The sequence below is a fragment of the Aedes aegypti genome, chromosome 2 (genome assembly GCF_002204515.2).
Source record: "Aedes aegypti strain LVP_AGWG chromosome 2, AaegL5.0 Primary Assembly, whole genome shotgun sequence".
Classification (NCBI taxonomy): Eukaryota; Metazoa; Arthropoda; class Insecta; order Diptera; family Culicidae; genus Aedes; species Aedes aegypti.
The window spans coordinates 119,834,949-119,860,479 of NC_035108.1; the positions used below are offsets into that span (position 1 = coordinate 119,834,949).

At 35.6% G+C, this 25,531-nt stretch overlaps 1 protein-coding gene and 1 pseudogene across 1 annotated transcript in view; one reads left to right on the forward strand and one right to left on the reverse strand.

Moving 5' to 3' along the window:
• The window catches only part of LOC5573421 (protein cycle), a 186,351-nt gene that overhangs the window by 133,853 nt on the left and 26,967 nt on the right, over nt 1-25,531 (reverse strand). The window contains exon 2 of the mRNA XM_021842134.1: nt 11,519-11,577. Within this exon, the coding sequence (XP_021697826.1) occupies nt 11,519-11,535 (17 nt within the window). The 5' untranslated portion in view covers nt 11,536-11,577. The remainder of the gene's footprint in view (nt 1-11,518; nt 11,578-25,531) is intronic.
• LOC110675132 lies at nt 16,658-17,715 on the forward strand (annotated as a pseudogene).

Below are 25,531 nucleotides of genomic sequence, written 5' to 3' on the forward strand. Positions count from 1 at the left end.
AGATCATAATCATGCTCATTCACAAACAAATTTTAATCCGTCGGGTAGCCGTTCGAATCTTTCAATTTCGAATGTATCTACCCACGGTAAATCCTTTGCCGATATCGTAGCAGGTAATTTGAACTCTTCCCCTGTTCGTTCCATGAGTACCCATTCTACTTGTTTCAAATCAAATGGAAAAAACCCTACCGCCACAGGTAACTCCTACCCCGCTTCTTCGTCTACCGAAAATTCCAATGGGAAATCATCAGATGATATGTCTGCCTCTGATTTTAATTTTCTAACTGAACAATTGAATCTGATGATTGATGCAATGTTCAAAGCCACCACTATGACTGAAGCAGTCCAAGTAGGTGTAAAATTTACAAATAAAATTGTTATTGGATTACGTTTTTCTAATGGATCCAAATAATAATTTAAATATTTTAAATTGGAATGCTCGTTCTCTGAATGGTAAAGAGGACGAGCTGTTTAATTTTCTTACAGCTAATAAAGTGCATATAGCAGTTATTACCGAAACGTATTTAAAACCTGGATCCAAATTTAAAAAAGATCCTAACTTTTTTGTTTATCGTAATGATCGACTTGATAGGGCATGTGGGGGAGTTGCAATCATCATTCATAGGCGTATAAAACATCAACTGTTTTCGTCATTTGAAACTAAAGTTTTTGAAACTTTAGGTGTTTCTGTTGAAACACAGTTTGGTAAATATACTTTCATAGCTGCCTATTTGCCTTTTCAATGCTCTGGACAGCAATTTAATTGGCTTCAAACTGACTTGCGAAAATTGACTCGCAATAAGTCAAAATTTTTTGTCATTGGTGACTTTAATGCCAAACATCGGTCATGGAATAATTCTCAAAGTAATTCCAACGGCAGAATTTTATTTGATGAGTGCTCTTCAGGATATTTCTCAATTCAATACCCTGATAGCCCTACATGTTTTTCCTCCTCTAGAAATCCATCTACGATTGACTTGGTCTTAACCGACTCTAGTCATCTTTGTAGCCAATTAGTTACTCATGCTGATTTTGATTCTGATCATGTCCCTGTTACATTTCAAATATCCCAAGAAGCGATTCTCAATCCTATCAGCTCCACTTTCAATTATTTACGAGCCGACTGGAATATATATGAAACGTATGTTGACTCTAATCTTGATGTTAACATTTCTTTAGAAACTAAAATTGATATTGACAATGCTCTTGAAACTTTAACAAATTCCATTGTTGAAGCCAGGAACATTGCAATTCCAAAATGTGAAGTAAAATTTGAATCCGTGATTATAGACGATGATCTTAAACTCTTGATCCGTCTTAAGAACGTGAGGAGAAGGCAATTTCAACGCACTCGTGATCCTGCTATGAAAATTATATGGCAGGATTTGCAGAAAGAAATCAAGAAACGTTTTGCAGATTTAAGAAACAAAAATTTTGAAAATAAAATTTCTCAATTGGACCCCGGCTCTAAGCCCTTTTGGAAATTATCTAAAATCTTGAAAAAACCTCAGAAGCCTATACCGGCATTGAAAGAGGAAAACAAATTATTACTAACTAATTGCGAAAAAGCTCAAAAACTTGCTATGCAGTTTGAAAGTGCTCACAATTTTAATTTAGGACTTACTAGTCCAATTGAAAATGAAGTTACTCAGGAGTTCGAAAATATTCTCAATCAAGAGAACGTTTTCGAAAATGCCTGGGTGACTGATTTGGAAGAAGTGAGAACTATTATTAAAAAATTCAAAAATATGAAAGCTCCTGGCGATGATGGAATTTTCTACATCCTCATCAAGAAACTTCCAGAAAGTAGCTTATCATTTTTAGTTGATATATTTAACAAATGTTTTCAATTAGCATATTTCCCTGACAAATGGAAAAATGCTACGGTTGTTCCAATTTTAAAACCAGACAAAAATCCTGCAGAAGCTTCTAGCTATCGTCCAATCAGTTTGCTCTCCTCCATCAGTAAACTTTTTGAAAAGGTTATTTTGAACAGAATGATGGCCCACATCAACGAAAATTCAATTTTTGCCAATGAACAGTTCGGATTCCGCCATGGACATTCGACCACTCATCAACTTTTACGTGTAACAAATTTGATCCGTTCCAACAAATCTGAAGGCTACTCTACTGGTCTTGCTCTTCTAGACATAGAAAAAGCATTCGACAGTGTTTGGCATGAAGGTTTGATTGTAAAATTGAAAAATTTTAATTTTCCAACATACATTGTTAGAATAATTCAAAGTTATCTGTCAAATCGTACACTTCAGGTTAATTATCAGAACTCCAGATCTGAAAGACTTCCTGTAAGAGCTGGTGTTCCCCAAGGCAGCATCTTGGGACCAATATTATACAATATTTTCACATCTGACTTACCTGAGTTACCTCAGGGATGTCAAAAATCTTTGTTTGCGGATGACACAGGCCTCTCCGCCAAAGGACGAAGCCTGCGTGTCATCTGTAGTCGATTGCAAAAAAGTTTGGATATTTTTTCTTCATACTTGCAAAAATGGAAGATTTCTCCTAATGCTTCCAAAACTCAACTAATAATACTCCCACATAAACCAAAAGCTCTTTATTTGAAACCTTCAAGTAGACATGTTGTCACGATGAGAGGGGTTCCAATAAATTGGTCAGATGAAGTTAAGTATCTAGGACTCATGCTAGATAAGAATTTAACTTTCAAAAATCACATTGAGGGCATTCAAGCCAAATGTAACAAATATGTAAAATGTCTCTATCCCCTTATTAATAGAAAATCAAAACTTTGTCTTAAGAACAAGCTTTTGATATTCAAACAAATTTTCAGGCCAGCCATATTGTATGCTGTACCAATATGGATTAGCTGTTGTAATACCAGGAAGAAAGCTCTGCAGAGAATTCAAAATAAAATTTTGAAAATGATTCTGAGGCTTCCTCCCTGGTATAGTACCAATGAGTTGCATAGGATATCCAATGTTGAAACATTGGAACAAATGTCAAATAAAATAATCAATAATTTCAGGCAAAAATCGTTACAATCTTCTATTGCCACGATTAATGCGTTATATGATTAGGTTAAGTTAGGTTAAGTATATTAAAAACTTTTTTTTTTTCTCTTATAAGCAGGTGAAATCAACTCACCTGTAAAAAATCTGAACTGCTACGGCAAATGAAATGTAATATGTTGTTAACAAAATGTTAATAAAATCTTAGATTTGTTTTACCAAATTAGGATGACAGTGTTGTCGAATAACACAGAACACCTAGATATAAGAAATAATGAATGTAATGTTTGGAATAATACTAATAAAGAAATAAAAAAAAAAAAAAAAAAAAAAAAAAACTTGTTTTTGAGAATATGACTGCAAAACCATTCACAGCTAAAAAATATTGATGAAATAAGATGCACACAAGACGAAAAGACATCTATGATGTTTCACAATTATGATAAACCCACTTTAAAGAACGATTATAACAAAAAAAATTAAAAGCTATGAGAAAAAATATTTCAACTCAGCATTTATCGTCAAATTTACACAAATTTTCTTGTTTTTCCCCTCAAATTGAGCATGAGCATGAGCATGATTGACCGGCCGCAGATGCTACTCCGTTATTGCAAGAACAGCTGTACTTACACAGGGAACCAACAGACACTACTCGGGATAACTATTTGGGGATGGGAGGGAAATGTTGACGTGTTACTTGCTTTATGAAAGCCGAGGAGTCCTCTGCACTTCCACAAGTAAACACAGGGAGTTTGGATATGGGGGAGAGATTCGTTTTGGTAAACGATAAATATATAATTTGAAATGAATGCGCCTAACCGGATTCGCGATATTACTCGATGAACGCATTGAACGCCGAACAAGTGTTCGTCAATCGCCCCCATAGGAGAAAGCGACAAGATCAAAGGATCATACACTACTAACGCGTTCCGCGACCCGCGACACTGTTCCTCCAACAACACGATTGATCCTGCCCTCATCACCCGCTTCCGAAGAAGCAAGCGTCAAGGTCGAAGGATAAAAATCAGACAGAACTCTTTAGGAATTCCCTCTGGAATTACACAATAATTAAATCCAAGAATACGAATTATTCTTCTTTAAAAAAGTTTTAGGAGAGATCCTTGCAAATTTCTTTGCGAATTTCTTAACAATTTTTGTTCCCCCTTCCCAGTTATTTTGCTAAATGTTTCTTTACAGATTCCTTAACCGGTATACTGATTTCTGAGACAAAAGTATTCATGGAGTTTTTCAACAAATTTACTCTGATCATTCAAAGGCAAGAGTCATTCCAAAACTACTTTTCGTAAATAATTCCTTTATAATACGGGGATTTCAAGTAGAACAAAGAACAAAGAATTTCTGATGCCATTTGTAATGCATTTTGAAAATATTTCTGAAGAACTTTTGATGAATATCACAAAAGAATTTCGTAATAAAGTTTTTGGGACAAATATTTGAAGGAATTCACAAAGGAACTTTCAACAAAATACAACCAACAAACTTATGGTATATTAAGTTTTTAATTTAGTCAAATCGGGGAACATATTTTGGAATCCATTTGTGGATAAGAAGTAAATATAGGTGAAATTGTTGTCCTCTGGAGGAATTCACCTGGAAATTTTAAACAAATCTCACAATATTATTTGACTAATTTGCAAAAGATTTGTAGCAAATGGTTTCCTTGATCAATTTTATTGTGTTGGAAGTTAGTCAAATGTTTTTTTGAAATTATAAAGAATATTATATTTTTATCTTGATTTATATATCATGCAATAAGTTTATTTATGCGAAATTACTTTGAAAAATTGAAGAAACATCATAAATAAAATTGGCTTTAGAAACTATGGATGATTTTGTTGGGTTTTTCAACACCAGGTTCAATTTATGTTTTGTACATGAAGCAAATTTAGCCAAGGTAAAATTCCTTGAAAATCCTATGAATTGAGCTTTATCTTTCACCAAAACATCGTCTAAGATATCTTAGAAGTTCATTTAGTAATTTCGCCTATTTTGTCAATTAATGGCGCATGAGAGCGCAACCCGAGCAAAGTCTAACATCAAAAAGAAAGCAAGTTGAAAACATATCTTTCTTTCAGCATCTAGTTGATAGCATAATTTGATATCCATTTGTCATTGAAATATTTGATATCATATTTTGCTTTCGTTCTGCTATCATTTTGATTTTTTGTGATCGTTTTCATTTCATATAATTAGAAATTTATTCGTGCTAAATGTGTAAACACTATGAGAATATAAAAATAAACCGTTTATTTTGTCGCAGGGTTTGAAGAAAACATAAAACTTTTCATACCGTACATCATGCTGAAAAGATATGGCCAAAAAACTGTTACTAGGTCCGAATTGGACCATGTTCCCCTAAATATATAATTCGAAATGAATACGTTAGCATATACACGAATGACCGCATTATCCAAACCAGACACGATACTGATTTCGTTGCTCGCTCGACAGGAGCATACAACAGGTTCAGCCAAGGGGGTGGTCACTCTACGCAGTGCGCCTTGCACAGCTCTGGCACATTTGGGCACACGAACAGGCACAACTTTCCAATGTGGATTGCTATAAAATCACAGTGAACTGAAATTCCCATCTCAGCAACCATTGAGTCACCTGAGTTGTATGCTGTATGTCAAACATGGACTTCACAAAATTTTTTACGTTGGCATCAGCTTCAGAAGAATTCTTCCAACACTATTCGAAATGTTGATTTTACATTTATTAACTTTTTTTTATTTCAGAATAAAGCTTTACAATGGCACCAAACTATCAGAACCGGACTGAAGGTGATGGAATCAGCTTTGCATCATGGTCAAATTGATAGTGAAGAAAATGTTATATCGAATGATAAAAAAGCGACTGTGTCCTTGTTGTCAGCTCAATGCAAATTCCAAAGGTGGAGAAATGGGTGGAAAGTTGTAGGGGAATCTGGGGGAATAAAATAAGAATTCATGTCACTCCTTACTTCATCTTTAAAATACAGAACCGTTCGGGCAAAAAGTTTTAATATATCTTCTAAACTTTACAAAGAAGGTAATTTCTAAAGTTTATGCAACCTCTCATATTAGGGGAACTGGGTGTAAAATGCGCCGTTGGGGTAAAACGCGCCACCCTTGTTTTGAACAGACGACGTGCTTTGGGATGCTGTTTTTCACCCGAGATAATGGAAAATGTATTAAAATGCTTCTCTATCTATATTTTTAGGTGTTTCCCTGGCAAAAATCGTGAGAAACTCGAAAAAACGTTGTAATTTTGAGTTATTTTCTATGCCCTATTTCAGGCTGATAGTGCACTCCCATAGTTCGTATTCCATGCGAAAAAAGTGTTGAATTTATCCTTAAAAAGCGTATTGAAGGACTTAAACTTCAATCAACTCGTGGGCAAAACGGCCACTCCTATTTCATAACACCAAAACAGCCGTTTGAATTCAAATTCCAGCAAAAATAATGCCAAGCTGTAGTTACGTGCCAAATTGAACCTTACAAATGCATATTTTCCGAATCAGCATGTATACTATAATCGAACAATAACATCTGATCAAACGCCCTTATGTATGCAACGTATATAGCAAGCATGATTGCGCATGCGTGCGCGCGAAAGACTAACGCCGAGATCAGGTGGCGCGTTTTACCCAGCAAAAAATAAAAATGCAGATAAGCAAGCATTTTGTAAAAAATGATTTATTAACTCCAGAAAAAAGAAAATGGATGGCTGTTTCTACTATTTTAAAGAAAATATGTTTGTCTATGAGATAATGAATAAAACAAGGCTTATAATAATGTTCTTCATAGCTGAAAACCTTCCTTCCTTAGAGGGCGCGTTACATTAAAGCCCCGAACGCACTGACAGCAAAATGGCTGCAGAATGTTAGTACCCTCAACAGTGGTCCGCATTATCAATATTTCGCTATTTTAAGAAATGAAATTTGTCTTCCAACATGATTTAGGGGTTGAAGAATTTTTTTGGGCATATTTACAAATTTTTGGTTCTGTTTTTCATACATTTTGAGGCTCTCAACTTTTACGAAAATTTTAAATTTAAACAAACTTTGGCAAGAATATTTGCATTTAATTGAAATTGAAATAAATTGAAACTAATAATTGTTCAAGATGTTATCACCCTCATTCTTGTTTACGGCGGATCCAACTTTCGATCGAATCCTATTCGTTCGAATCCATTGCCCATTTGATTTTGCTGGCGTAAACGAGAATGCGAAAGGGTTTTCGATCGAAAGCGCATTCGTACGTAAACAAGAATAGGGGTGTATGTCTGTTTGTCTGTGATTCCATCGTAATTCTCCCAATTTCTCCCCTTTCCCTTCCAGCGCGATTCCATACATAACCGTTGACGCTCCGTATCTGCGTAGTCCCCGCCTTGTCTAGGAATTCGTGTAGGCCGTTTCCTAAACCTTCCCATCAAAGTTTTACATATGCATGACGGGAAAGTAACGCAATATTAAGAGCCTTCTAAAATTGTATAACAAGAGGCAAACATGAAAAAACTACATATGTCAATGCTTGCTGAGAATGTTTTTCCATAATTTCCATTCATTGAATTTTTATGGTATGTAAAGTTATAGCACGTTTGGCGCGCTTGGCACACCTCGGCGCACTGAAGGCACAACTGTGCCGAATGAAGTGCGTAGAGTGACCTTCCCCTTGGGTTCAGCGGATCAAACTCTACTGACGCGTTTTTTTTTTTTGCTTTTCACCGACACATTTCGTTTTTTCTTCCGAACCGGACACAATGGATCCGGATTCCATCGCTCGCCCACAAGAAGCATGCAACAGATTCAACGGATCCAACACTACTGACGCATTTGTTTTTTTTTTCACCGGCACACTTCGTTTTTTCTTCCACGCAGCGCAAACTGGACACAATGGATCCGGATTCCATCGCTCGCTCACAAGGAGCATGCAACAGATTCAACGGGTCCAACACTACTGACGCGTTTGTTTTTCTTTTCACCGGCATACTTCGTTTTTTCTTCCACGCAGCGCAAACTGGACACAATGGGCCGTATGAATAAAATGTAGTAAAGTTGAGTTTACTACAATCTCGGTAGTAAACGCTATATGTGGAACACAAGTGGAACATGTTTGTGTCATTTTCCTTTCTACACCTTTCGAACATACTACAAACAACGCATTGCTATGAATAAAGGTAGCATTTACTACAAAGCTACTGGTAGTTAGCTTCAGAGGTTGCTACACATGCTTTGAGATTGCGGAATTGAATGGAATAATTAACTTTTGAGTAAAAATCATGGGAAAACGATATGAGTTTTGATATTTCCGAAGGTATTTTGAGTTTTGCTTAGGAATTCTGAGGTTACGAAAATATTCGCCCCGCCTATGCTGAGATTCTGGTAAGATTAGCGGCAGTAGCAATTTGTAATATCCGTGTGAATTCTGGCATTACGATAATTATGTTATTTTCTAGGAATTTTAGAATGTCGGTAGGAATTCAGATATTTATAATGTAATTCTGAATTTTACGTGTAAATTCTAACATCTCAGATTTCCATTTGAATACCGGAATTCCTGTAGGAACTTTGAGATACCGGTAGGGATGTCGGATTTTTTATGATAATTCTGGAAGTATAAATACCATTCTAGGAATATTGCGGAAATATTAGGAATCTGGTAAAAACTCTAGAATTGGGGTGGGAATGGGATTCATAATATTAATCTCTTGGAATTCTTTGGGTATCTTTGAGACGGTATTTCTGTAAGAATCTATGATATTGCGGTGGAATTCCTGCGAATTATTGTGTGAATATTTGTAATTCTGAAAATCAATCTTTGTAATTATTGTAAAAAGATTCCATTGATCTCCAGTTCCGTTAGAATTTCAAAGCATAGCTTCAATATAAACGTTTTTAATGTCGGTAAATATTTTATAGATTTCAATGGGATTTTTTGTAAAATCGATAAGAATTTTAATAATTTCAAAGGGAACCATGGTATTTTAGGGGAGATCCTCATTGAATTCTAACGACTACCAATGGAATCACTACAATTCCCATAAAAATTTCGACATCCTAAGTTCTAGAAATTCCAAGGATACTATCAGAAACCCCACCAAAATAACGAGAATATCACAGAAACACTTAGAACTTCCGGAATTCAACATGCTGTTAAGAAAACACACGGGGAGCATCAAAATTCTACCGCAATTTCACCAGAATCTCAGTACTGGTGCTAGAAAATATGTGGTTCTAAATTTGATAGCTGTAATCTCAAGATCTCTTCATAGATGTTAAGCTAGTATTTAAAAAATCATCAATCACTGGCGTTGGCGAAGGCCGAAAACTACCCAGAAAATTATTTGATGTACCATCATCATAAAATCATAGACATAAAGAGAATACCAGACTAATCGCAAAATTACACTACAAATCTTGTCAAATAACAGCACCTTTATGATTTGTGCAAGTTGTCGTGTAATCGATTAGATTCCATGCATTTTCTTCATATGCATGATTGTAATAATTTTAAGCGTCACTCTGAATAGATTGTTCTTTACGTGCAGAATCACTCTGCACTCTGAATGTAAATTTCTTAACGTGCAGCTTCAGTCACTGCTCATGTTCGAAAGTAGTAAGTACTACATGTTCGAAAAGTTTTTTATTCATACCAAAAGTGTAGTAAACTTTGTGGATTTTGTTTTTGAGTAGATGCTACATGTAGTAAAGTTCAAAGTTTTTTATTCATATCACCCAATGGGTCCGGATTCCGTCGCCTGCCCACAAGGATAATGCAACAGATTCAACGGATCCAACACTATCACGGAAGTGAGTATGAGCTGTTTCTATAATATGAAAACACTAATAAATAAATAAATAAAAAAAACCCTTCGATAAAGCATTACGATGTTGTTGAGCACGAAAAACAGTTGCTGGTTTGAGAAGTTGTCAAAATGCGTTGCATTGTTATTCAATGCACGGAATCCTCAACTAGACTTGTTTGATGTTTCAGCGAAGATTTATTTAGAAAGAATAAACACATCTTAATGAAAAAAGAGTATACATGGCACCGTAAAACGACAAAAAAATAGACTTGTAAAGAAATCACCATCGTTCTTCCTTGACCCAATCTCACCCCCATTTTTAATGTTTTAGACACCGTACCGAAAAAAAAATGAAATTTTTGGGGAAAAATCAAAATAATATTGTGATTAATTATGTGTAATAAAATGATCCCTAAAATATGAATCATAAATTTTAGTAATATCAGCATTATTAGCTGATATATATCATAAATCATATTTTTCTGTTTTGACCCAATCTCACCCCCAGACCCATAGTCACCCCCATCGACGCTATTACCTAAAACGAAGCAATGGTGCGAAAACATTCAAAATATTTAAGCATTTATATTTAACGATAAAAATATACAAGGTATTATATTCCGAAAAATGACATTCCTATCGTTCACTCAAACGAGTACAAGAGAAAGTAAGGCCTGCTCTCTTTTACTATCATTCAAGCTTCGTGCTTGACGATAGAAATGACGACACATGTTTTGATTCAAAATTGTTGTTTACACGCGGGAATAGCCTACCTTGGTGGGTATACCGTGGTCCCGGCAAACTTCGTCTTGCCATCAAGTAGGCTGTTGAAAAACGCTATGAATCGTCCCATACAAAATGATAGTTCCGTGCACTCTCGTTTTTCTAACTTTCCCGGTGAATATCCTGGGATTTTTATACACACAAACACGTCGAAACCCTTGAAGAACAAAACGGAGAAGGAATCATTCAAATCTGTTAACCCGTTCGTAAGCCATTTCGTGACATACGAACACCATTCCATTTTTATTTAAGTACTAGTGGTCCCGGCAAACTTCATCTTGCCATCAAGTAGGCTGTTGAACAACGCTTTTGATCGTCCCATATAAAATGACAGTTTCCTTCGCGCTCGTTTTGTCAACTTTCCCGGTGAATATCCTGGGGTTTTTATACATACAAACACGTCGGAACCCTTGAGGAACAAAACTGAGAAAGAATCATTCAAATCCGTTGACCCGTTCATAAGCCATTTCGTGACATATAAACACACTTCCGTTTTTATTTATATAAATAGATATAAATAGATAAGGACAAATGATCCGCGCACCCCACTGGTACACTTCCCCCACTATACCTTACATCTAGACAAAAAATCACATATTAAAACCCTAAAAATATATTCAAACTCGAAAACTTATTTTCATACAAATTATGCCAACTATAATGCAAAAAATCTGATTACCATTTCCCACCTTTAATCAATGATAACGACGACCCGCACATCAAATGTACGCCGAGATCTAATTGATTATTTTCTTTGTCTTTTTCTTTCACCTCCTCGTCAGTCCTTCAATCAACGACGGTGTAACATTACATCTTTCACGATGGCTTGCTTTGTTAGTTGTCAGCATCATCTCAATCGACACCACTCGGATGGTAGTTACAGTGATGATTACCCAAGAAAAAAGCGTGTCGTAATTGAGTGAAATTATTCCGCTCACCTTTTTGAATAGATCATCCTTCATTCGTCGTTTGGCGCTGGGAGACATTCCGTGAGCATCTGGAGTAGAATCGGAAGAAAAGGAATGAGAAAAAAAAAGTTTGAGTTTCCTTGCAGTATACATTATTGTGCAATTGTTACGGTTATGATGGATAACAGCAGAAGCAAAACGGTACAAAAGATGTAAAACGTACACCACCTGATCATCTTTATCATCGCCAATTATGATTTTTCACTTGCAGACTGAAACTCTTGACTGTCGCACTTTCAACTGGACTTCCTTTAAAAAAAATAAAGCATTGCACTAAGGTCCTGAAGGTTGCTTTATGAGGAAACAAGCATCAAGCCTTATTCAACATAATTTTTTGAAAAGGCTCAGTTGTGCATTTTTTCTCAGCCATACGTAGTCATTTTACTTTAAACGATAATCAATCCCGATCTCTTATTGAAATACTTTGAAAATTTCTTTGAATTCATCATGAAACATAGTTTATTCAGGCCTTTATCATCTCTGAACAAACTTTGTTTTTATCTATTCATTTAAACTTAAAATTCGTAATTTCTACTAATGAATAGTTTTATTAGGAGAAATTATAAGTTGAATATTATATTTCTATGAAAATGTATTCTACTCTAATATCAAACAACACCAAACAAAAAGCCTAACTAATACAAAAAGCCTAACTAATACAAACATTTTTTGTAGAAGTCAGTTATTGTCTTAAGTTTCATTTCAAAGCTCCAACTCATCTTTTCTCGTAAATTTTATTGCATATGAATTTTGAAGTAAAAAAGTATTTAAATCCACAAATTTCAATGACAACTAGTTAATACTATTACCTATTGTAAGGGCAATCACAAAAACTGACAGTATCATTCGCCCATTTGTTTAGGTACAAAGTGTATCCCATCTACAAACCCGACAAGCCCTTCAGTATCAATATCCCATTTCAATTGTGCATCCGTTTTCTTCGATACAAAGTCAAACAAAAAGAACAACTTAACGCAGTCCTACACTCCACGTCGGTTAAAGACTTCATCCTTCTTTCCTCCCAACTGGCCATTCATGCAAGCATCCTTCCGAAACAGCTAGGTACAACAGGTCGCTGATTGTCATACCGTAATCCGGGGTAACATTGATCAGCGGGGTAATATTGATCGGTATGATCCTTCTCGTAAAAAGTTCGGATCATCATTTATTGATGAAATATTTTCAAAGCATTAATGGTACCTCTCTTTCTTACATTCATAAGCTAATGAAAATTGAAGTTTTTGCGAAAATTGCGTTTCGTTCATGCATAAATTTGTCAACTTTTTCAATCAATGATATTTATCATTTTAGATAACACTATCGAAGATTCTTGTCTCACACGAGTTCTGCAAATGGTATGAGCAAGGGAAATGCGATTGTTACTAAAAATGGTATCGCCGAAAACGATTCCGTTATCAAACCTTTTATAAGTTTATTTAATCACGCAACATTAACGAATTTCTTTTAGGAATGCACAATTTCCTTAGGAAATTGCCTACCTTTAGGCGTATTGCGCGGTTCAAAGTGAATTTAATTTTGAAATAACTCAAAAAGTAAATGACTTGTAAGAGTTTGGCCATCATATTCGGCTTCAGGGGCCATGATTTAAATAACCAACGACATTTTCAATATTACCGAACGTTGTTTACATGGGTGATCAATGTTACCCCATATTAACCTAATCAAAAAATCACTTAAAACATTTATTTAAATATACCGTAAAATGGGGTGTTAAGGGATGAAAAAAAATTTCAACTCGAATTTCAAGCAACTTCTAGTATGTCAATAATTGAACAAAGTACAGCCCTACCATTCTCTCGTCGTGTTTATCAAAAGCCAAATACAATTATGAGGATTCCATGACAGATTTCTGAGATAATAATGAAAATGTGTGATTTTTGACGGAAATACAAAATGGGGTGTTAAGAAATTTGAGTTTCGTAAATAAAATCATATTTTTCAAACAGCAAAACATAATCTTTTTGGTCAATAACTTTGGTGCTGTGGTGTATGCTTCCCTGAAAATGATATGCTGCTATTGCGACATCGAATACTGATTGTACACTCAAACTACTGTACCAATAATAAGATTTAAGCATGTGTATAAATAAAGCTGCGAGCAGATGCTCGATCTCTTTAAGTGTTATCCTAGATACAAGTCACATCTTATACCTTCCTTTTATCATCCGAAACCAAATCTTAATCAAAATACGTTGTATTAAAAATAATAACTCATATATAAAAGTGGCGACGAGGATAAATTTACTACCCGCGTGTTATCTTCAACAACTGTAAGGATTTACCAATAAAAGAAACAGCGGAGATAGTGAAGATTAAGCAGTTTTGGTAAACAAATCACTCGCTAACCAGGGCAGTGCTATCGTAATTTGGGATGTGTTTGCTTTTCAAGCAATTGGAGGCAAAAATTGGTTACGTTTGTCGCCGAAGGGTGTAATTTAAATAGTGACCTTATTGAACAATTGACAGGGTGAGAAATTTCACCAAACTAACGCATAAAAAAACTACGATTTATAGTTGATCGATGGATCTTTGGATGTGCGTTTGCAATGATCAATGTTATGGAACCTTTGTTGCTATTCGATAGGTAAAGTGTTGGTATGGCTGCAGGGGTAAGACGGACTGTACATAGGCTGTGTTTTGTGCGTATCAATATATTTGCCGTTTAAGTGTAATGAGGTATGTGTGAGGAGGACAACTATTGCGGCTCATTAGCCGTTGCGACAATGGGATACAAGTATAGTGCCAAATTCGACGAATTCAATTTGTTAGTCCTAGAGTTGTGGTGGAAAAGTCCGATCCTGAAGTTTTTACCATTATTTAGATGTTGGCCAGAAGAATTAATTACAGTTATGATAAAGAAATTGATGCAAAATTGTGTGCGGAACAGCCAACTGGCAGAAAATAATTCAGAAGTTTCGAAGAGTATTGTGTTTGGCATTTACATTCTAAAACAATTGAAGGATAAAATAATTAGGCATCAGATATTGAAAATGTCCGTTCTGATAGAAAAATATTTATTGTCTGTTTTCAGATCAGATTTTTATACCCTAACTATAGATTATAAATTAAATACAGAAAGATTCTTAGGGGGAAGAACTGTGGTGTATGCTTCCCTGAAAATGATATGCTGCTATTGCGACATCGAATACTGATTGTACACTCAAACTACTGTACCAATAATAAGATTTAAGCATGTGTATAAATAAAGCTGCGAGCAGATGCTCCATCTCTTTAAGTGTTATCCTAGATACAAGTCACATCTTATACCTTCCTTTTATCATCCGAAACCAAATCTTAATCAAAATACGTTGTATTAAAAATAATAACTCATATATAAAAGGTGCTTTCATTAAATTTCATAAGTTAACACCTTAATGAGAAAATACAAAAAAAATTGAACTTGGAACTCCTGCAAACGCAAACCGTTTCATTTTAACTGCTAAATTTTTCATAGTTATTTATCCTTTTTGGGAACTATCAAAACAACATTAAATTGTCTTGAAATGATTTTTATACTTATATGCAACAGGATCATAACCTAAATATTTGCAGTTTACGAATCCTGTAAACTATGCAGAGCAACTTCGTAAATAATTTATAATGTAAGGATGATTTCAACAAGCTTTTAGTTTTAATAGGGAATATGGTCAATTTGTCCTGTAAATAAAACACTACACCAAACAAAGTATTTGCATGCAACACCCAGTGGCATGGTCGAAAAAATACTAAAGAAGAAAAGTGTTCCAGTATGGAGCGGAAATCTAACGCTCACTATATAACACGTTAAGTGCCCGACGAGGCCGCGAAGTTTCTCGAAAAGAGCTCAGAAATGACAGAGTCTATGTGCAGAGAGTTACGCGAAGAGGTTTCTTTGAATGATTGTTCTGCTTCGTCTTCGAAAAAGCCCCTATTTGTTTTGCTGATCTGTTTGATAGCTGGACGGTTTGAAAGCTCGATAAATTTGGTTTAACTCTTCGCGCAACTTTTCATTTATAGACTCTGAGAAATGACAAAATATTATGATTGTTTACCACTTCATAGAATTACCACTAAAAGAAAAAACGGCTGCAAAACCATTTTGCATTTCCAAATAAAAGCATCATTCTAACTTCCCAAACATTTTACCAGTATGTTCGAACAAGTTTTGAAAATAATATCTAGAAAAATCCTTTATTTACTTTAATACGTTGTTAATAAGATTTTCCAACCACTTTAATCAATTTAGACATTTTTGGAGATATTCAGTAACAAACAAAACAGGGTCCCTAACTTTTACAATGCAGTTCTACCTCACGGAGTAAGGCAAAAGTATATTGGAATATATTACAGCATAAATCGAATGAGTTTAGTTACTTGGAAAAAAGTAGAAAAGATAATCCCTTAACACCCCACGTATTTTCAAAAACAGACTTTTTCCATAAAAAAATATTAAAAGTCGAAATCCAGATAAAATTTTTAAAATTTGTTGCCTGCATTGTGATCTCAATTAAATATACTTATTTTCTAAGTTACTCACATATTTTTCTTAATATTGTTTCACAGTTTTGTAGTTTAATGTATTTAGCCTATAAAATTTGAACAAAATTTTTTTGAATCGTTTTCAATATCTAGACTTCACAATACTTTATTTTATTAGACATTTCCTATCACATACTGCAGTTCACAATCCTCCGAACAAATCAAACATTTCAGATGACTGATATATCGACTTTCGACGTTTTTGTGACTTGTCAAACTTGATGGAGAAGTTCAATCCCTTAAAACCCCACGAGTCCTTAACACCCCATTTTACGGCACTTAAATCTTTTGAAAACCAAAATACAGTATATAGTCACGAGCAGTGCGTGCCAGTACTTGTTTTAAAAATATAAAACCTGCAATCTTTTCACTTTCAAATGAATAATTTAAGAAACATGCCAAAATCTGATCAATGTTTCCCCGGATTACGGTACCATTTATTTGTGGGGCAATCTCACTTTGGAACGACAAGGAAAACGATGGATGCTGATATCGTTTTGTCGTCATCCCAATCAATTCAAACTGTGGAACTCTGTTGGCAATCCTACGCTCGATTATCTAATAACCGAGATGAATGCATGCAAACCAGTCAGTGGCAGAGAAGTTTGAAGCAGACTTTGTGGCACAGTTTGGAGGGATGAGCTGTTCTGTGAGAAACGAAATATGTGTCTACCCAAGATGGGAGGGGAGTTGATGTGGTATTTTCCTGATACACAGATTATTGCGAGCTAATCACATCGTTACGGTGAAATTCAACGAAGAGGGGTGGATTGTCTGCAGTTGACAGATATTTGCCGGTAAGCTCAGAAACAGTGAAGGATTTTACTACAGAATATTGAGCTTCGGTGGAAAACCACTATTATGGATAACAGTTCGACAAATAGTTACATTTTGTTGGTATTTGTAGGCGACATTTAACCTAGCGTTGAGTGTAGAAAAAATCGCTGTCGGATTGCCGTCCAAGGAAAACTGTCAAGCTGTATTCTTTACTTCTTATTCTACTATTGAAACTGTTCAAAGCTTGCAGTTAATTTATAAAAGTCGAGTTAGACTGAAATTAAGTTTACAAAACAACAATTCACATGAAAAAAATGACAACTTCGATCGACCCAGTAAGCCAATCTGTTGGATGTTTGGTTCAAACCCAATCCCCGTAGAATCTGCGCACCAAAATCGATACCGCTTGCCAGATGGAGGGGGAATTCACCAAACTGTACAACGAAAAAGTAGCCAAGAAGCGGCATCAGATGACCCGGCTCTACATGGACAACGGTTTGCTGGTGTGGAACGGAAATGGTGCCAACGGGAAGGACAACATCCAGAAGTAATTCCAGGAACTGCCCCGCTTCGAACACATTATGAACACGTGTACCCTGGTCGCTCAGCCGATCATTGGCGACGCTGTGTCCTCGCAGCTGACGTTCATCATCAAGGTTTCGGGAACGGTCATCTACCAGGACAAATCTACCAAACCCTTCCAGAAGACATTCACGGTTACAGCCCAGGGCGACAAGTGGAAGATTGCGAGCGATTGCAGCGCTGCTTCTGGTTGCTGGATGCGTTCTTTTAAGGGAAACGATCAATACATGGATGCATTGGCGATATTCCGTGAGTTTCAGAAAGAATGAAAGAATATCCTTGAGGTGATATTTAACTTTAATTGAATCATCGCTGGGCTGGTAGCGGGTCTGGTTTTCAATTTTAATTCGAGTCTCTAAAAAGTGCAATATTAAGAGGTTAATTTCGTGACTATTCATCTGATTCTTCAAGAATTTCTTCTCAAATTCCTCGAAAAAAAAGCCTCAGGAATTATCCTAGTGCTTGCATTATATTACATAACAGAATAGGATAGGGTAAAAATACAATAAAGCACCGTAATCCAATAATTATGCATACGTTATTTATTTCCCTTAGAACCATATGGTTCCTTCGACGGCAATCTGACAGCGATTTTTTCTACACTCAACGCTAGATTAAATGTCGCCTACAAATACTTAGAAAATGAAACTATTTGTCGAACTGTTGAAATGTAGTTCAATATTGTCAAATGCAAATGTGTGAGTGTGTTGCACAAATTTAAACAGAAACAATTTGCCGAATGGTGGCGGTATATTTCCACCATATCTTGCTTGAATCCATTCCCATATAATTTAACAATATCAGAGCAGTATCATATATTGTTACTGATAGGTATGGGTTGATCTTACTGTTTGAAATGGTGAAAAGCTTTGAAGTCCATATGGTTATACATAAAAGTAACTATTTTTGATACATTAACAGTAACCGTTACAAGATGTTTATTATTCTTAAAGTAAGACAAACTGTATTTTGCTATGCGGGCATATGGTTCAAATGTGTCAACACTGTTTGGCTTACATTGATTTTGCTGAAAAATGGACAGTATAGACCTTTTGGGAAACTGTTGATGAGAAATTTTGTTCGAGAAAATCGACGTTTTCAAATTGTTACATAACTTAACCGCCTATTCCCCACATTGTGATTTTACTATTTATCGTTTTTCGAATTGTTAAAAACGTTTCGGGTATGGTGGATATATTGTTATTTTTCATTGTAACCAAAATAATTCAGATATTGTTGCAAATGGTTGTGGACCTTTCGGGAAATTGTACTGATATAGTTTTTGTTTATGCGGTAAACGCACAGCTATTCAGCAAGACCAAGCCGGTGGTCGTGGGTTCGTATCCCACCGGTCGAGGATCTTTTCTTGAAGGAAATTTTCTCAACTTTCCTGAGCATAGAGTGTCTTCGTAACTGCCACACAATAAATACTTGAAATTTTCCATAATCAGTCTCATTCTATCCCCTAGTAAGTCTAAAAGATTGTGGTATCATGCTGTTTCAATCAGGAAATTTTTTCAGTGAAGTTTAGTCAAAAATACATATCTGTGGAAAACGTGCGTGCCAGGTGCAATGCCTTTAAAACAACACATATGACTAAAAACTAAGGTAAATGAAAAAAGATTTAATCTTTACTTTGTCAAAACAAACTTAATAGATGTGCAAAACAGGATGTACACCGGAAATTAAAATTCATACACACATCTTTTATCTACGAACATTTACTTTACTGACAGGAATTAGTAATCACCCTGTACATTTGCAGTAAATTTTGCACATGTTTTTGGTATGATACAATATGTGTTTTCCAAAGAAAAATCGATCATTTTGATTCGAGAATAACTTATGAAAATGGCCTATATGTTTTTTCATGCAACTTATTTGAAAAAATCTAACTCCGAAACTGTTGATTTGAGTGAAAAATGTTCTATGAAGAAGTTGTAGTGAACCGTTTGGCCTACAAGAAAAGAAGAATAACACTCAAAAAACGTTTCATGTTTTTTTCGTGAAAAACTCAAAAATAAAACTAAAATTTTAAATTACACATAAACCCAATTTTCAATATCTTTAAATTTTCACCGTAGAGTTTCGATAGTAAACAGATGTTTAGGATAAAGTTTCTTGATGGAGACATTTTTCAGAAAAATGTTTTTCTAAGAACAACTTTTGTGCCGATTGATGATACAATAAGAATCTTGAAATGATTCTGAACCATGAAAATTATATGAATAATTTCCCTAGAAGTAGCCATTTTCGAATTATATCGAGTTTAATGCAAACAATATTATTTAAATATTGAAATATGCCATTTTTATTATTTATTCGTGATTCTTTATCAATAATAATACGTTTTCGAGAATGAAGGCTTTATTTCTTTCCACTTACTTATTTTCCTTGACGGAGAATCGCGAATTACTAACGAAAATGGCCTATTTGAATATTTAATTAATATTTTTTGCATTAAACTCGATATAATTCAAAAAATGGCTACTTCTAGAGAAATTATCCATATAATCATTATGGTTCAGAATATTTTCCGATTAATTTTGAAAAAAATATCAAAATTTTGAATATCGGCCAAAACTTGTTCTAAGAAAAACGTTTTTATTAAAAATTTCTCCATCATGAAACTTTGTCCCAAATATCTGTTTACTATCGAAACTCCATGGTGAAAATTTAAAAAATATATTAAAAATGGGGTTTTTGTGTAATTAAAAACTTAAGTTTTATTTTTGATTTTTTATGAAAATAAATAAAATATTTTTTCAGTGTATTTTTTTTTTCTTCTAGTCCAAACGGTTCACTACAACTTCTCCACAGAATATTTTTCGCTAAAACGAACAGTTTCGATGTTAGAATTTTTCAAATAAGTTGCATGCATAAATTTATAGGCCATTTTCAAAAGTTATTCTTGAGTCAAAATGATCAATTTTTCTATGGAAAACACTTATTGTATCATACCAAAAACATGTGCAAATTTAATCCAAATCGAAGACTATCGAGCACGATTTTTTTTTTTTTTTTTGAATGGAATTCGTCAAAAATGGTCAATTGGCAAAGAATTCTCTCAGTTCATAACTGGGAAAGTGCTCATTAGAACACATAGCTGAAAAGCAGGCTCTGTTCCAGTTGGGACGTAAAGCCAGGAAAAAAAACAACAAGACTTACCGAAGCGTAAAACTCTAACACAAAACAATCTTCAAAGATTGAAACATGGAGAAATTAAAATGGTCGTTTGAAGCGTCTTCGATAAAAAAAAATCGCCAGTGCTACGTCCGTTTGTCTGTGATGTAAGAAAAAAGTTCAACAAAGAAATTCTCGCTTCCGATTGCATGGCTTTTAACGCATTCTGCTTTGTTGGTTCCGGTAGTGTAAATTCAAAACAAACCGATGGAATGCAATGATTGAGAAAGATAAGATAAAAGTCGTCCACTTCGATTGCTCATTGAGGTGAAAAGTGGAAAAGTTTTGTAACTGTGAAGAAAAACAAACATCTCTGATATTGTATAAGTGGCGTTTGAGTTCTATGAAAACAACAGCATGGTGCCTGCACTTTTCGTTGCAATCAAATCAAGTAATTAGGAGTTTGGATTGGAGAAAATGGTAACATGAAAACCAAAAACTTGGTAAATTAAGGTAATAAGTAATATAAGATAAGTAATCTCTTGAAAATACACAATTTTCAAAATAAGGCCGGAACAACCATACATCATTGTTTACTGAATTGCACTACAGTCAACTTTCGTTCGTTGCACTAGACCGGTAGCCCACCTAGTGTAAGATTTCTCCTAGGCTAAGTTTTCAGCTGTCAAGAAATCGAATACAATAGAAAATCAAGGCTACCAACATCGAGATTTATGTCAAAAAGTTATAAATGGACTATAGCCTGCCTAGCGGGAGCACAATTAAAATTCGACTGTATAATTATTTTTGTGTTGCTAGTAGAAATATAACAGACGAAATTAATAATTTAATCTAAATTACATGAATGTTTCATTTTAATTTTCCAAATGTCCTTTCTTTTTTAAGTTTTCCAAATGAAAGTTTTCCAAAAATAAGAAGTTATATCCCTGTAGGAATTCCTAATTGAATCCCTATAGCATCTCATGATGGATTCCTTCAAGAACTCCGGATGAAATTCCATTCAAAAATTCCTGTTGGAAGACTCAGGCGAACCCCTCACACTTCAGTAGTCGTGGTAGAACGGTGATAAACTTCACGACGACTGAACTTACATAAACTTTTGATAGAATCATTGGAGGAATTCCAGGCTTCCATCTCTAATCCTATAGAAAATATCTAAATATCTAATCCAATATCTAAAGGAAATTGTAATGAAATCCATGAAGTAACTCCTGATGAAATCCCCAAAAGAACTCCTGATGTAATCTTCGAAGGAGTTCGAGATGAAATTTTGAACAAACTTCTGACTTTCTGGTAGGGATCAGGCAATTTGACGTATGGCATGGGTCGTTTGAGAGCTGATCGATAAGTTTGATGATCGATCTTATCGATTTACTGTCAAACGACCCAAGTCGAACGTCAGAATGCTTGATCCCTACCAGAAAGCGAGGAGGCTTGTGGCGGCCTTTAGCGCTCATAAAAAGCTGAATAGGAACTCCTGTTGAAGTTTATGAAGAAATTACTATCCTTATTAGATTCTCGAAAAAAAATCCTGAAGGAATTCCTGAAGAAACTCCTTTTTATACAATCCCTAAAATCCCCAAAAATTCCCTTTTGAGGAAATTCTCATATAATCTCTGCAGGGTTTCCAGGTGGAAACTCTGAAGGAACTTCTGATGGAATCTCTAGAAGAATTTCTAATGGAATCCCTATAGGAACTCTTGATGAAATCCCTGGAGGAATTCCTGATAATATTCCTGATGGAACTCTTGATAGAATTTCTATAGCAACTATTTATGATCCCTAGAAGAAATCCTGATGACATTCCTCAAGGAACTCGTTATTAAATTACTGGAGGGACTGATGATAAAATCTCTGGAGCAATGCCAGGTGGAATCTCCGAAGGAACTCATGATAAAATCCCTGGAGGAACTCCTGATGAAATCCCCAAAAGATCTCTGATGGAAGTTCTAAAGGTACTTCTGATAAAATCGCTATAGGAATTCCTGATGGGATCCCTTTAGGAACTCCTTATGGAATCTATCAAGGAATTCCTGAAGAGATTCTCGAAGGAACTCCTGGCGGAATCATTGGAGGAACTCCTGATGAAAACCCTAGATGCACTCCTGATGGAAACCCTTCAGGAACTCCTGATGAAATCCTTGGAGGAATTCCTGATAGAATCCCTAGTAAAATTCCTTGTGATATCCCTAGATGGATGCGGCCACGAACCGAGTATTGTGGCGTGAAATTGTTGATTCAGTGTTATCTGTGTATATGTTAGCTAAATAAATGAATGAATGATCCCTAAATGGAATCCTGAGCGAATTCTTCGAGGAACTCCTGATATTACCTTAGGAGGTACTCCTGATCGAATCCTTCGAGGAATTCCAGGTGGAATCTCTGAAGGAATTTTTGATGGAATCCCTGGGGGAATTCCTGGTGAAATCCCCAGAAAAACTCTGATGAAAGCTCTGAAGGCACTCCTGATAGAATCCCTATAGGAACTCCTGATGGAATCCTTGGAGGAATTTCTAAAGATATTATTGAATGAACTCCTGATGAAATCCCGAGAAGAACTCTTGCTGGAATCCTTAGAGGATCGCCTAATGAAATCCCAGGACGAACTCCAGGTGGAATATCTGAAAAAACTTCTGGTTGAATCACTGGATATACTTCTGATGGAATTGCTAGAGAAACTCCTGATGGAATCCGGTTGCAATCCCTGAAGGAACTCCCGATGGAATCTTTCGAGGAATTTCAGATAGAATTCCTTAAAGAATTCTAGATGGAATCCCTCGAAGAACACTTGATGGGATCTCTAGAGAAACTTCCGATGGAATCCCTAGAGGAACTTCCGATTGAATCTCTAGAAAAACTTTCGATGGATTCTTGATTGAAGTCCTGATAAAATTTTTATATTCATGATTAATCTTAGAAGTACTCCTGATGAAATTCCTGCACGAACTCGTGTTCATGTTCAATTCCCTCTAGAATAACTTCTGATGCTTAGAGAAACTCCTGATGGAATCCTTGGAAGAAATTTTGATAAATTTTCCTGGTGAAATCTCTGAAGGTATTCCCGATGGAATCTTCGGTAACTTCTGATGAAAACTTTTGAAGTCCTGATGGAATCTCTGGAGGAACATTTTGAGGAATCCCTAGAAAAACTCGTGATTCCTTGAAGAACTCCTGGTGGAGTCCCATGAGGAATTCCAAGTGAACTTTCGGAAAGAATTTCTAAAGGACTTCTTACAGAAATTCCTTTTCAAATCACTGGACAAAATCTTGATTAAATTTCGGGATTAACGCCTGGTGGAATCAATAAGGATTTACCGATGAATTTTGGTAGAATTCCTAAAGAAATTCCAACAGCTTTACTTGGAGGAATTCCTGGTGAAATTCCTGATGGATTGATTTTAGGAATTTGTTATTGAACTTTTGATGGATTATTATTTATTTAGTTAACATCCAGGCAGATAACACTGAATCAACAATTTCACGTCACAATACTCGGTTCGTGGGCACATCTCTCCATCCTCGGTTCTGCCCCACGCTCGCCAAATCGATACGCATTTGATCCGCCCACCTAGCTCGCTGCGCTCCACGCCTTCTTATACCAACCGGATCCAACGCGAACACAATCTTAGCAGGGTTGTTGTCCGGCATTCTTACAACATACACTGCTCATCGTATCCTTCCAGCTTTTGATGGAATCACAGGTAGAAACTTGCTAAAGAAATGGGTAAAAGTTTGTGGGAAATCGCTAGTGGAATATATGGAAACAATTGGACATGCTGACGTCAATGTTAGTGCAACACCCCTACAGACAGCAGGAGAAGATGGTTCAAAATGCCAACTTAAGCTCAATCTCATTTTACAGGGATATAATAAGATTTTACTAGAAACTTGTCACGTAACACAGTAGTATACAGTATTTTCTATGGTCAATCAAATATTTTTTCCAAAATAACTGTTTGTTCGACGTGAAATCTCTAAAACTTATTCAAACAGACTCAAGTCAAAAAAGTATACAAACTTACTTTATCGATTCCACGTGTTTCGCAGACGAAATTCTACACATTTTGCTCTAAACCAACTCGATTTTTCACTTTTAGAACGTTTGCTTTCCGGATTTACAAAACGACGAAAGTAAGATTTTCAACTTTCGCTACCTAACCACTACTTTCGCCGCTCCGTTGTATGGAGAAACAAAGTGACTTAACCACGAATCAAAACAAAACACTGCTTGAGTCGATTTTACACTGGTACAAAAACGTCGAAAGTAACAGAATAAATCGGCTTATCATTTTGTAATAAAATTTTTGTGGGAAATAACAGGAACTCCCTAGTTTTTGAATGCGAGCTTATTGTGTGCAAAATTTAAGCAATGTACACGGCGAAAAAATGTCAAAAAGGTGATTCATTTTAAAACAGTTTTAGAAGACAGGTTGTGATTTTTCTGAATAAATTTTCTCAAAACCGTATGGAAGTTACTTACGTCGATTTGAAAAAGTAATCGAGAAATATTGTTTTAGGAAGCATTCAAAAACAGTACTTGTTCAAAATGCCAAATGGACGAGACAGAACGTACCAAAATATTGGGATAAGACGCACCAAGATTACTTTACTTACTTTTGCTGGCTCTACGTCCTTCAAGACATGACCTGCGCCACAATGTCACGCCAACTAACTCGGTCCATGGCTGCTAACCTCCAATTCCTCGATCGCCCCACACTTCCAAGATCCTGCTCCACTTGGTCAAACCACCTAGCTCGTTGCGCTCCCCTTCGTCTTGTACCGGCCGGATTTGAGGTGAACACCATTTTTGCGGGATTGTTGTCCGCCATTCTCAAAACGTGTCCCGCCCATCGTACCCTTCCAGCTTTGGCGACTTTCGTGATACTGGGTTCACCGTAGAGTTGCGCAAGCTCGTGGTTCATTCTTCTCCTCCATACGCCG